The sequence below is a fragment of the Talpa occidentalis genome, unplaced genomic scaffold (assembly GCF_014898055.3).
Source record: "Talpa occidentalis isolate TD23 unplaced genomic scaffold, MPIMG_talOcc4v2.1 talOcc4.3, whole genome shotgun sequence".
NCBI lineage: Eukaryota > Metazoa > Chordata > Mammalia > Eulipotyphla > Talpidae > Talpa > Talpa occidentalis.
Window position 1 is genome coordinate 96,589,359 of NW_023603184.1, and position 12,643 is coordinate 96,602,001.

General features: G+C 35.3%; 1 protein-coding gene across 2 annotated transcripts in view; it reads right to left on the reverse strand.

Annotated features, from left to right (window-relative positions):
- The window catches only part of GRB14 (growth factor receptor bound protein 14), a 109,018-nt gene that overhangs the window by 62,477 nt on the left and 33,898 nt on the right, over nucleotides 1–12,643 (reverse strand). The window contains exon 1 of one of the 2 annotated variants that reach the window (XM_037523432.2): nucleotides 1,438–1,678. The exons of the other annotated variant lie outside the window; for it this stretch is intronic. Coding sequence (XP_037379329.1) covers nucleotides 1,438–1,500 — 63 coding nt within the window. The 5' untranslated portion in view covers nucleotides 1,501–1,678. Of the gene's footprint in view, nucleotides 1–1,437; nucleotides 1,679–12,643 lie in introns of those variants that run through there. 2 annotated transcript variants of the gene reach the window in all.

Below are 12,643 nucleotides of genomic sequence, written 5' to 3' on the forward strand. Positions count from 1 at the left end.
CAACAAGCAACTATCTTACAAGTGAGGAAGTAGAGACTGAGAGTTTAAGTTTTTTGTCCAAGGTCACATAGCTAGTAACGGGTAGCCCAAGTGATATGCTTTCCACCACACCAACATATCGTACAGAAACACCACAAGATGAGTTTCTTGGTCATGTAAACTGCACTATTAACTGGATAAGAAAATACTCAAATATAAAAGCACAGATTTGATATATATCACTATAATTTTTCATATTCCCAAAGAGTCAGGGAATGTATCTGCTCATTATTAATGCACTATTAGTCTAAATCAAAATATTGTAGCTCGCAGCAAAATATTTTTAGTTAAATTTGCTTAAGATGAGAGAATAGCATCAAGAAAGATTAAGAACAAACGCTGCCAAAATTACCATATACTACCCCAATGCCAAGTAAAATGTCCCTAGTAAATAAGCAGTTAACTGGATAAGAAAATTGAAAAGCTAAAAATTAAAAATAAAGAAGAGACACTTCCTTTAAGAAAAAAACCTTGTTAGATTTGTTATTTTCAAATAAATTAAACCACGACCTTTGACTTAATGGAATACACTAATAGTTAACTATTAAAAGTTTGGGTGGCAATAAACATTACAGCCTCCAGTGTCACCAAAATCATTCAGAAAGAATACTTCCAAGAATTTGTTTTGGTGCTTTCTTTTTTTTTCTATGCAGCAAATTTGATTTTTGAAGGAGTTCAATGTGATTGTTCTTATTCAGTGTATTTACAAAATAAGTTTAGTATACTCATTTTTACTTAAGTGCTACATTACATGACATATTTACTACCTTATAAAATACAATGCTACAAGAAAGACATGAAACTTATCTTTACCAAAAAACTAAGAGATAAAATATTTTTATACAAGGATAGATTGCATTAATAATTAACAGAAAGCTCTTTCACGGGGAAATTTAATGGAAAGTTTTTCTTAAGCAAATAGACAGAAACTCAATAGAAATGAGTAGAAACCAGAGGCTAATAAACTGGTGCCATATGTTTAAACAGTAAAGCAATTATATAGTCCATTCAACAATGAAGATGGATGTATTATAAATTATAGTGAAACAAAGAAACTGTTCCTTAGTAAACAAATATAAAACATAATAGCTAGCAGATTTCCTATTGAACTCAAGGCAAAATGGCCTGAAGTTACAGTAGAAGGAGAAAAAAACTTTCAATACAGTCTCTAAACCACAATGACCTGAAATCGAGACCAAACTACTTTTACATGGAGGTTTTACTACAGAGGTATCCTAGCGCAGCATTTCCAACCCCAGTCGAATGCCAATTGCATGTTCTTTAGTTATCTATAGCCTCAATGAATTATAGTCTCTTTCAGTTACAAGTTTCCAACATATTAATAAACACACAGTAACAGGAAAAAAGAAAAGAAAAAAGGCAAAGGCAGGCACATACCCTTTTCTGTAGCACTATTGGCGTTATTGCAGGCAGAGTGACTCTTCTCGCATTCAGACTCATGCCTGCTTTTCTTAGAATGATCCCCTCTCAAAGATCATGGACGAAATGAAAGAAATCTTTTACAGTTACTCCTTAGGCATCTCAGAGCTCAGTGCAAAGAAACAACTAAGAAAGTAATAAATGTCACCCTGCTTATGTGATTCCAATCTACTCTAAGCCAATTAAGGATGGCTGTGGGACAGGACAAGGCAGCAACCAATCAAAGCCCAGAAAACTCTGCCTTTGTCCTTGGAAACACATTCTGATACTTTTGTTTATGATATTTAAAGAACCAGATTAACAGGCATCTAGTTCACTTAACTTTTTTTTCCAAAACAGTGCAATTCAATGCCATCTTTGTTGACAAGGCAGTTATGTCTTTACTTTACTGAAACATTTCAACATATGGCAGATAAGACACTGTTTACATTGGTCTATTTTAAAGTATATAAATATGCAGATGAACTGAATTTACTTATGCTAGTCATAAAATTGATAAATGGCCTGATTGGAACATATTATGTGAGGCACAAAAAAATAACCCTGATGTTTGAATTAGTCCAAAAGTGTTAAATTACAGGTTATAACAAAATATTTTTAATGTATATTTATGTATTTCATCCAATTGACTGCTAAAATTTTTGCATTCTGAATCTTTCAACTATCCTTCAGATTATGTACTTAATATTCCTGTTAAACATTACCTTAACAATCATACTAAATCATGTAATATAAAATACACATTAAATACATGAATCTCAAATACTTGTTTTTAACACACACAGATCTGTATAATTTAGCATACTTCAGTTACAAAATATCATTGCTCAAAGCAATCTCAAAATTTTAATAACCATTTGCTTTTTCATAAATTACTAAAAATTGCATTCTAACAGTTTTTAGAATGGGAGGAAGATCATAATTAGAAACCTTGCTAAATAAGAAGATTTTCAATAAAGTCTAAGAAACTCAAAAGTATTATTATAATTATTTAAACAGATCTGATTTTTTATTATTATATAATTCCTCCTGGACTGATGACTTAATAAGCACCTACTCAGTGCTCTTCAGCCACAACATGGGCATTGACCTACTGCTTTCAGCATCAAGGAAACTCTTGGAAATTTCTAGAGTACAGTGAGATTGTTTATTATTGTGTAATAATGAGGCGAAATAGAAGATTCTCAGTAACTTGGCCACAAACTTTCCATTTTATTATCTAGACTGCTACAAGGCGGTGTTTGGGTATGTTTGGGGTATCTGCTGAGGTATGTTTTATGTGCACAGTGATCTCAGATTCCTCAAAAGCCAAAAAGACACTACAATCTCTAGGGCTTCCTCTTTTGAATTTCAAAATTTACATCCTTTACACAATGGTAGCTGGGGAAGAGGGTTATTTTATATAAAGCTGCTGACAGATCTAATTTGGGGACATTCATCTGATACTTACCCAGTTAGGTTTATCACAGCTTTTTAAAATAAAACTACCAACAACAGCCAACTACTACTAACACCTATGGGGAGTTACCAATTTATGAAGTAATGATTCTGGTTTAATTTTGAGACACTTTCTGCCAGACCAACAATAACAAAGCCCACAGTAACTACATAATTTTAAGAACAGCATCTGTTATACTTGACAGAAATGTTATCTTTGCTTTCAGAAATCTTACTGGGGTCTATCATAATCAAACCAACTCATTTCACTAAATCATGAAGCAAAATGTCCACTATGTGCCAGGTACTGTGTTAGTGGGAGTTCCATACTATGGAATTAAATATGGTCTCTGCTTCATAGTGGAATATATATTAATTTTTAATTAAAAAATCACACTCAGTTATGGGCTAAGTGAGTTCGTAGTGATGAAATGCCAAGAACCAATGTGTATCAAGTGGAAAAAACTATAAAACCAAACCAAGGTGAGATCATGGCAGGCGTCAAGGAGGAAATGACATTTGTTCTGAAAAGTGATTAGGGGAAAAGATATAGACTTGAATAGTTTATTAAAGCTGACTCCAAGGTTTGAAGTCTAGGTGATTAGGAAATTAAAGATACTGTTTTACATCACATTATGGTGCTTTTTAAACACTAAAATACATTCTTATGAACTCAAAAGAATGTCCAAGCTCTCTATTACGGTGCATAATATTTAAACCTGCCCCAAAGGACTCAAAGAACATTAGACAGACAACTAACTACTGAAGTATGATATATCATCTCTGGAACACTAGAAAATTATAAAATTTATAATTATAAACTTATAAATTTTCAGTGAAAAATCATAAAGAGCAAAATGTGGCATTTTATAACTTTATATTACCAAAAAGGTAGTTGTCTTTGAAAAATGATACATACACTTTTTGCAGTCAACAAGCTGAAAGATTAATGAGATGACATTCACACTTAAGACAGGCAGTCTTGTTTTTCCAATTTCCTTTTCAAGAATGCATATTGACTGTTTTCTTACTTCCTAGTTATCACAGATACTATTACAAAAACTTGACTTTGGTATTTGCTCCCTTATTTTATTATAAATGACTTTTGCACTGACTAATCCTGTCGCCCGAGCCTTAATTTCTTTGCCTGCTTCAAAATGGGGATAAAAAGTTAAAATGAACAAATTTGGAACTGCTGTACATCAGGAGTTCAAGTTTATGGAGTGGCTGGAAGAACCTGTTGCGGGTACTGAAAAAAACTCACCCTGAATTCCTACTACAGAGAATGGGCCTAAGAGATTTCTCTCAGACTGTGTCACCAGTCATTATTTCCAAAAATGAAATTTTGACATAACAGGATTCAAATTTAATACAGCCAAGTGAATAATGAAGTATTATATAATAGAGGTATACATTATTATTTTACTCAATGTTTTGCTAGAACATGAGTGAATTTTGCCACTCAAAATATATGCACGTCGAGGTTTTGACATGCATTAAGAATAACAAAATTAACTATTATTATAATTATTGATAATATTTATATAAGCACCCAATATGAGCTAGACACTAGACTTGTTATCATTTAATCTGCACAGTAACTCTATAAAATAGACACTATCTAGTTAATAGATGAGGACAATAATGACAGAAGAGCAGACAGCTAAGAAATAGACCCAGATATAAGGACATATTGCAAAAGAACTTGCCTTGTCCAAGTTCACAAAGTACATAAATCAATAAGCCCAGGTTAAAAAAAAAAAAAACACATCACTCCAGACATTCTACTGTTCCACTCTATGATATTCTTACTCACTTTGTACTGCATAATTTGATAGAACATTAGCATAAGTGTCATCTTCATACAGACTTTTTCCTAATATACCTAAATATTCTTTGTTTTATGCTATTTTCTTTGGGGAATTCAAAGTTGATAACTCCTGATTCCTACGCATAGCGACAAGTAAACAATTAGTCAAAGTAGTGTACAAAATGGGAATGAGACAGGAGGAAGCACCAGCTAAGCTCTATTTTACAAGTCTGTCTTTCAAACTTCTTTTTCCTTCAGCTTCTACAAAAGTCTACAAAGTCCCAAAAGCACATTATGTTTTCCCATGTCTTCGTTCATAATATTCACCCTCTAAGCCCCATAAATCACAAGTCAAGCCATATCTCTTCTGAAAGTTTCATTGATCATGCATCCTTCAACTACCTCTCTTTTTTATGAACCTGTTATCTTAGAATTGAGAGGGAGAGGAGAGACAACAGTGCTATTTCCCATTAAGTGTTAGGCACTTTGTTATTTTGTTTCAGTTTAACCACCCTATAAAACAGGAGGTATTTAGTTCCGTCTTTTCCACACTATCTCTTGCCTTTTAAAATATACTAGTTTAGTGAAGTTTCAATTATTGCTTCCTATGTGGGTGTACTTTATATCATTTAGAATATAGGCTGCTTGCAACATGGATGGAACCAGAAGGAATTATGCTCAGTGAAATAAGCCAGAAGGAAAAAGAAAAATATTGGATGGTTTCACTTATAGCAGGAGTATAGGGGAACCCAATAAGACATCAGTGTAAAAAATAATAACAGTACAAAACACAACAAAGCAAAAACGGACAATTATAAATCAGAGACATCCTGCAGGGGAGGAGGCGGGAGAGGGATCAGAGGGAGGGAGGGAGGAGCACAGGGGACTGAGGTGATGGTGCATGGGTGCATTGGTGAAGGAAACTCTATGGGGACTACTCCTGAGTGGGTGGGGGGAAGTAAATATTGTTTAAAAATGAACAATGATGTAAAAAAATAAAAAAAATAATATAAAAAATAAAATGATTAAGGAGGAAAAAAGTAGAATAAAAGGTGCTTAAGGGTGAGTACATTTCTAGCTTCTCTTTAACCAACACAGCACCTACCCAGTGACCGAGTGGCTAAGGGGGAAATGCTGTAAGTAAGAAGAATGCCTCTTGGTTGCTGAGTCCTACAAATACTTCTTTAGACAACCAGCAGCCACTAGCCTCCCTTGCCCTCCCTCATACAAAATGCAACTTGCTCTTCTCCTTTGTCTTCTCTGTGCATAGCGTGCTATCATGCTGCCTCTTTAGGGAAACTCATTGCCTATTCAGATTCATTAACTCCCTCAAAGGCTCAGATTAAAATTTACTCCTCCGAAGGGTCATTCCTCCATTTAAATTAAATCATTCCTTGTTTTATACTTTTTTTGATACTAAACTTTGCACTTCTCTTCTTGCTCTGCATTTACTTTGGTAACTTATAATCCTTAGTTTTCTTCCTAACGACAATGTAATCCTTAAAAGGAGGAACACAGCTCTTATTTCCTCTGCTGCTCCCAGAGTACCTAGCAGTGTTCTCTTTGTACACAGTAGGCATCATGTTCACTCACAACCAATGTGGAAAGACTGGTCACTCCAGCTACCTAGTACAGAAGTCTTTTCTCATCTTAACAATCATTACTTTTATGATTTATTCAGAACAAAAGCACACCATCATCTGTCCAGGAACATATAGATATTCCTTTGCAATCTGACATAGTTCTATTAATGTTAAGTAGTATGGGCACTACTTGAGTATCCCGCCCTACTTGAGGAAGGTCTAGGATTTCTCAGATTTACACTCAAATAGAAAATTTCCTTTTTCAAAAAAATTACTGAGTTACTTGCAAGTTCTAGTGCTGATAAATATTACCATTTAATTTCATTCAAGTATTTATTTATTTATTTTTTTTTTTTTAAATTTTTTTTTTTTTTTATATAGGCATGTTTATTTATTTATCTGTTTGTTTGTTTGTTTTTGTTTATACATGCACTGGGTACAGTCAGAAGCGCGGGAGGGTGAGAGAATTCACCAGAGCCAGAGCGGGGAGCAGAGCAGGCAGAAGGACCGAAGTACACTGCTGAGGGGAGCAGCGGGCGGCAGGAGAGGTCTGCGCGCCATGCGGGACCCTCCTCCGGTGGCCGGGGAGCAGCCGGGGATCGAACCGGCGCCGCAGAGGCCGCGGGCAGGTTCGCAACCCAGCGCTCAACCGCTGCGCCACCGGGGAGGCCCTCATTCAAGTATTTAAAAAGAGCCTACGTATTCTATGCCTGGCATGGTTTTCTAGGAATATTATGCCTATCTACCAAAGAATTATTATCTAACAGGAGGGCAGATGGATCTTAAAAATAATGAGAATAATGTATTAAATGCTGTAAATGAGTTTATTAAATAAAGTGCTAAAACTACAGAGAAAGAGCTTAACTTTCACCAAGAGATAGCAGGCCCGTTGACAAAGGATTGAGGACTGAAAGGAGTGCCAGTAAAACAAACAATACATTGATGAGTATGCAGAAATCTCACAGGAGGAAGCAGAGAGGACTGGTCATTTCATGTCAAGCTGAGGAGTCTGACTCATCCTCGAGGATACCAATATTTGATAAGATGTGAATTTTACCTCAGTGCTGAAGAGGAACTGTCTTTTTTTTTTTGGAGATGGATGGTGACTAAAACCAAGGAAAACAGAAAGATGTAAGAGGTAAGAAAACCGAAAGGTGAGCCAGGAGAGAGACAAGAATTACCAAATCAGAAAGAAGTCAAATTTTAAAAGATGACAAGGAGCTAAAAGTCAATTCAAGTGGTCAAACAGATAAAAGTAATTCATTCTTCCTATATATAAGCTTATAACATGATATAATTAATAAAATACAGACTATAAGATAAATGCTTGTCTATAATCTCTTAAAATCTCATGTACTTTTAATTTTTTTTAAGTAAAACTTTTTCTCTGAAATATTCATGACTAGATCAATAGAACAGATAGAAAAGAAGTGCCTACCTTATGTCTCCAAAACTTTACAATGACAAGAAGTAAAAGAAGGAAGACTTTCCTTACTAGTAGAGATCATTATTTTTTTTACAGAGATATATGAAAGAGCCTTCATAAACCATAAACTAAATGAGCTTCCAGAGACTAAAAATCACTGGGATTAGATTAATAAGAATATGAAATTACAGCCAGAATTCACATATAAGAGAAGTGATGTGAAAGCAGAGTAGAGAAATAGTGCTTAGAGAAAATACAAGTTCATTATAAAGACCATGTAAATACTTAAGAGAAAAGGAAAGCAAAGGTCAAAACAACCAGAATATCCACTCCCACCAAAAAAAAAAAAAACAACAAAAAACAAACATATCAGGGCCTCCCTGGTGGCCTAGGGGTTAAATCTCAGGGCTGACACTGCTAGGGCTGGAGTTCCATTCCTAGCCAGGGAGCTAACCCAAATATGGCGCAACAGATCTCTCCTGTCTCACCTGCTGTTCCTGTATATTTCAGTAGATCCACCTGTTCTGCTCCCCACTCTGTCTCTGGTGAATCCTCTCACCCCCTGCACCTCCGGTCTACATGCCTGTTCTTCTTTAAAAAACAAAACAAATAAACAAAAAAAAAAACCAACCAAAGACAAAAACAAAGGAAAGAGATCTATTATCTATGTAAGTGGTGTAAGATTAACAAATACAATACACAATCAAGGATTACTGACATTAGAAGAAAACAACAGGAAAATAAGAATGGAATATGAATGGAAAATAAACTCCCTCCAAAAATATTAGAGATAGTTCAGGAAAATTTTAGTTTTTTAAAAAGTCTAAATGCATTCCTCAAATGGGCCAAGATTCAAGTCACTATAAACACTGACAAAATACAATGCTACCATGAACTGAAATTGCATTTTGGGACCCCCATCCCTAGTCTGAAAAGAAGTTCAAAGTCCCTGCATAGACTCCAATCAGAACTGGCTGGCCCTGTTCTATGAAGAAGTTAGGAGAAAAATCCATAAGCCTGTGAAGAAATGAAATGAACAACCTCTCTACATCTGTTGCTGACAGAAGACAGGAAGATGAAAATAATGAAAGCGGAGTTAGGATAATGTTTAACTACTGTGATGTCTTGACTCCCTTTATGCACAGATAACAACAACCTGAGTCTGAACAACCAGGAAAGTCTGACACTTCAAAACCTATGAATGAAAACCAGAAACCCTTGTCAAAAATCTATGCTTTGATTACTGTACTACATGATATAAGACAATAATTAATGTCTTCTTTCCTACAGTATATAATCTCATTCAAACTTGTGATTGGCAGAGGAGTTGTCTCAGAGTGAAATCTGTCAGACTGTTTCTGGGTTTGACTCCTCACTTTCATTATCTATTAAACTCTGTCTAATTATCACCAATACTGGGCTCATTATTTCAGTCCACACACAGCTGCATTAAAGTAGCAATTAGAGACCCGCAGACCATTCTTGGATATATAAACTGTATGGAAACATATTATGTTAATATATAATATAGTATTACAATGAATAAAGCTAAAAAATAATAAGTAATATGAACGATAAAGTTGACAGCCTGTCTCCCAAAATATGAAGGAAAGCCAAAGAAGTAAAAAAGAAAAAAAAAGCCACAGAGGAATAAATCCTGAAAGATCAACACCTAACACATACAGAATATAAATTACAGATGTGAAAAAAGAAAGTAGAAGAAATTAGAAAGAAAAAGTAGAAGGTCCCTGGCTAATGAAAGTTACAAAACTTTATTTTTTTTTTTTTTTTTTTTTTTTTTTTATAGAGGCATGCTTTATTTATTTATTTGTTTGTTTGTTTTGTTTATACATGCACTGGGTACAGTCAGAAGCGCGGGAGGGTGAGAGAATTCACCAGAGCCAGAGCGGGGAGCAGAGCAGGCAGAAGGACCGAAGTACACTGCTGAGGGGAGCAGCGGGCGGCAGGAGAGGTCTGCGCGCCATGTGGGACCCTCCTCTGGTGGCCGGGGAGCAGCCGGGGATCGAACCGGCGCTGCAGAGGCCGCGGGCAGCTTCGCAACCCAGCGCTCAACCGCTGCGCCACCGGGGAGGCCCGAAAGTTACAAAACTTTAACAGGGTCCTCAGAGGTCTAAGCAATTTGAATGTAAAAGGAGTCATGCTAAGACAAATAACAGAAAATGTGATGACTTCACAAGGAAAAGATATTATGTACAACTCTTCCTGAAAGAGAAATTACCTACAAAGTATGAGAATCAGACTAATATGAAATATGAGAATATTATCTGATTTCTCATCACTATTCCTCATAAACACATACACATCTTTTAAAAAATAATAAAAATCAATGTAGATCAGTATTCATTTTAATAAGGAACACCTTAACTCTGTGGCAGTGGGAAATCATTATATTAAGAAAAACATCACAGTTACCCATCTCTATTAGCTTAGAAGAATTAAAAACTGAAAAAATTCCAAACACAAAGAAAATTCTTTTTAACTTAATACTTAGTCTTTGACTGTCTTCCTCATGAAATTCCCAAAAACATGTTCAAGTAAAACTCATTTCCTTTATAGATGAGTGATAAAACAGAACCATCATCGAATCTGTGCAAACACAGCATGAATGGAAGGAGAAAATGTACAAGGAAAACAAATGGGAGATGCAGATTAATTGCAATAAAAGCACTGCCAACAAGCAGATAAAATTCAATATCACACCACACAAAATCCTATGTGTCCACACAAAGTAGAAGATTAAAAGTATCAGGATGAGGGGCCTCCCTGGTGGCTCAAGGGATTAGGCACAGCAAAGCACAGCACCATGAAGCTGCCCACAGCCTCTGCAGTACGAGTTCGATGGAGCTACCCACATGGTACAGTAGGCCTCTCCTGACTCGCCTACTGCTCCCCTCAGCAGTGTATTTCAGTAGATCTGCCTCTTCTGCTCCCCACTGTCTCTGGTGAATCCTCTCACCCCCCCAACACCTGTGGCCTGTACCCCAGTTCTTGTATGCATAAATAAATAAATCATTAAAAAAAAGTATTAGGAAGAGACAGCAAGACAATGAGGTGAAACCTCAGTTGATAGAACTTGACATTTAACTGTTATGTACTGAAATCTATAGTTTAATCAGAAGTAAAGTAAATTTATGACAGTTACAAGAAAAGCAGTCAAAGAAGAAAACCTTTTTAAATGTAGTATTAGAGGGGCCTCCCCAGTGGCGCAGCGGTTGAGCGCTGGGTTGCGAAGCTGTCCGCAGCCTCTGCAGCGCCGGCTTGATCCCCAGCTGCTCCCCGGCCACCAGAGGAGGGTCCCACATGGCGCGCAGACCTCTCCTGCCGCCCGCTGCTCCCCTCAGCAGTGTACTTCGGTCCTTCTGCCTGCTCTGCTCCCTGCTCTGGTGAATTCTCTCACCCTCCCATGCTTCTGACTGTTCCCAGTGCTTGTATGAATGTATGTATAAATCAATCAATCAATCAATCATCAATAAATCTTTAAAAAATAAATAAATAAATAAAAATAAATGTAGTATTAGAAACTGAGAGACTTATAGATAAGGAAAGGAGATCTATAACTGGACTCTCCATCAAAAATAAAAATAAAAAAATAATATAAAGGAATAAATACGAAAATTTAAAATATAAGAAAACTTTTTAATAAAATATCAATTGAAAAAGCACACTATTATATGGAATGCAAATTCTAGTATTTGTAATACATTTTATTGGAAGACAGCCACAGTCATTCACTTATGTCTTGTATGTGGTTCCTGTTCATGCTACAAGTGCAGAAATGTGTGGGGTGTGATGTAGACAGTCTATCCACCAAAGTCTAAAATAGTTATTGTTTATTGTGGAGCCCTTTATAGAAACAAACTTGTCTTAAACTTGATATGTATATACACATGTTGATCCTCAATGATGCACACAGAAACATACATAAGATTATAAACGAAATGTAAGTTTAATAAAGAAGAAAAGGTTTGTAAACCCCCATCCTAAACAAGTTATAAATTTCAGAAAGACAGCAAGACAAATGAATAACAACAAAAACACTAGTTACACTTCTACTCATATGTACATATTATTTTCACACATTTGAAAAAAAGGCACACAGTTCCATGGATAACTTTTAACAGTTGATGGCAAAACAGTCTAATAAAGTTAGTGAATTTCAAATTAAAAAAATTCTTTGGACATCAAAGCAAAATGTTCTAGAAACTTATAAGGGGGTTAGGGGGAACCATTCCATTGTACTATTTCCCACAACAATATTCAGCAACAAGCGTTAGTGGACCCACTTCCTTCCAGTTCATCTACTGGATGGACAAATGTTCATTACATCCTTGGGCATGAAAATACAAATAAGATTTTAAGTTCAGTCAAACTCGTTAATTATAAAGGCAACAATGTTCAAATGTTTTGAACATATGCAAACACACAAATTCTTTTTCCCATAGGATCTTATTGAAGGATATAGTAGAAGATAAACTGTAGTCATCCAAAAGATGACTAGAAAAATAAGAGTAAAAGAAAAAGAATAAATACTGAAACTAATTAAAGGACTAAATCCCTCTGTGATTATGCTGCTATAATAAAATATAAATCATACAAGACTTAACAATGCAGAAATAATAAACAAAACAGGATGAAAGCTGAAAGAGAAAATATGGAATGTTTCTGAGATCAAAAGATATTTAAAATGTATAAATCACAAAAGAATTGAAGTACATTATTTTATAATGTTATAATTAACTGAAATGAAAGGGAGAAGGATGAATATTATATTTATTATTGCTCCTTAGAGGGGATTAATAAATAATGTTGAAAGAAACAAGAGTAGTAAGTGTTTCATACAGTTATACAGATACAGTTATAATGATATGCTTTCATAATTAAAAGAAA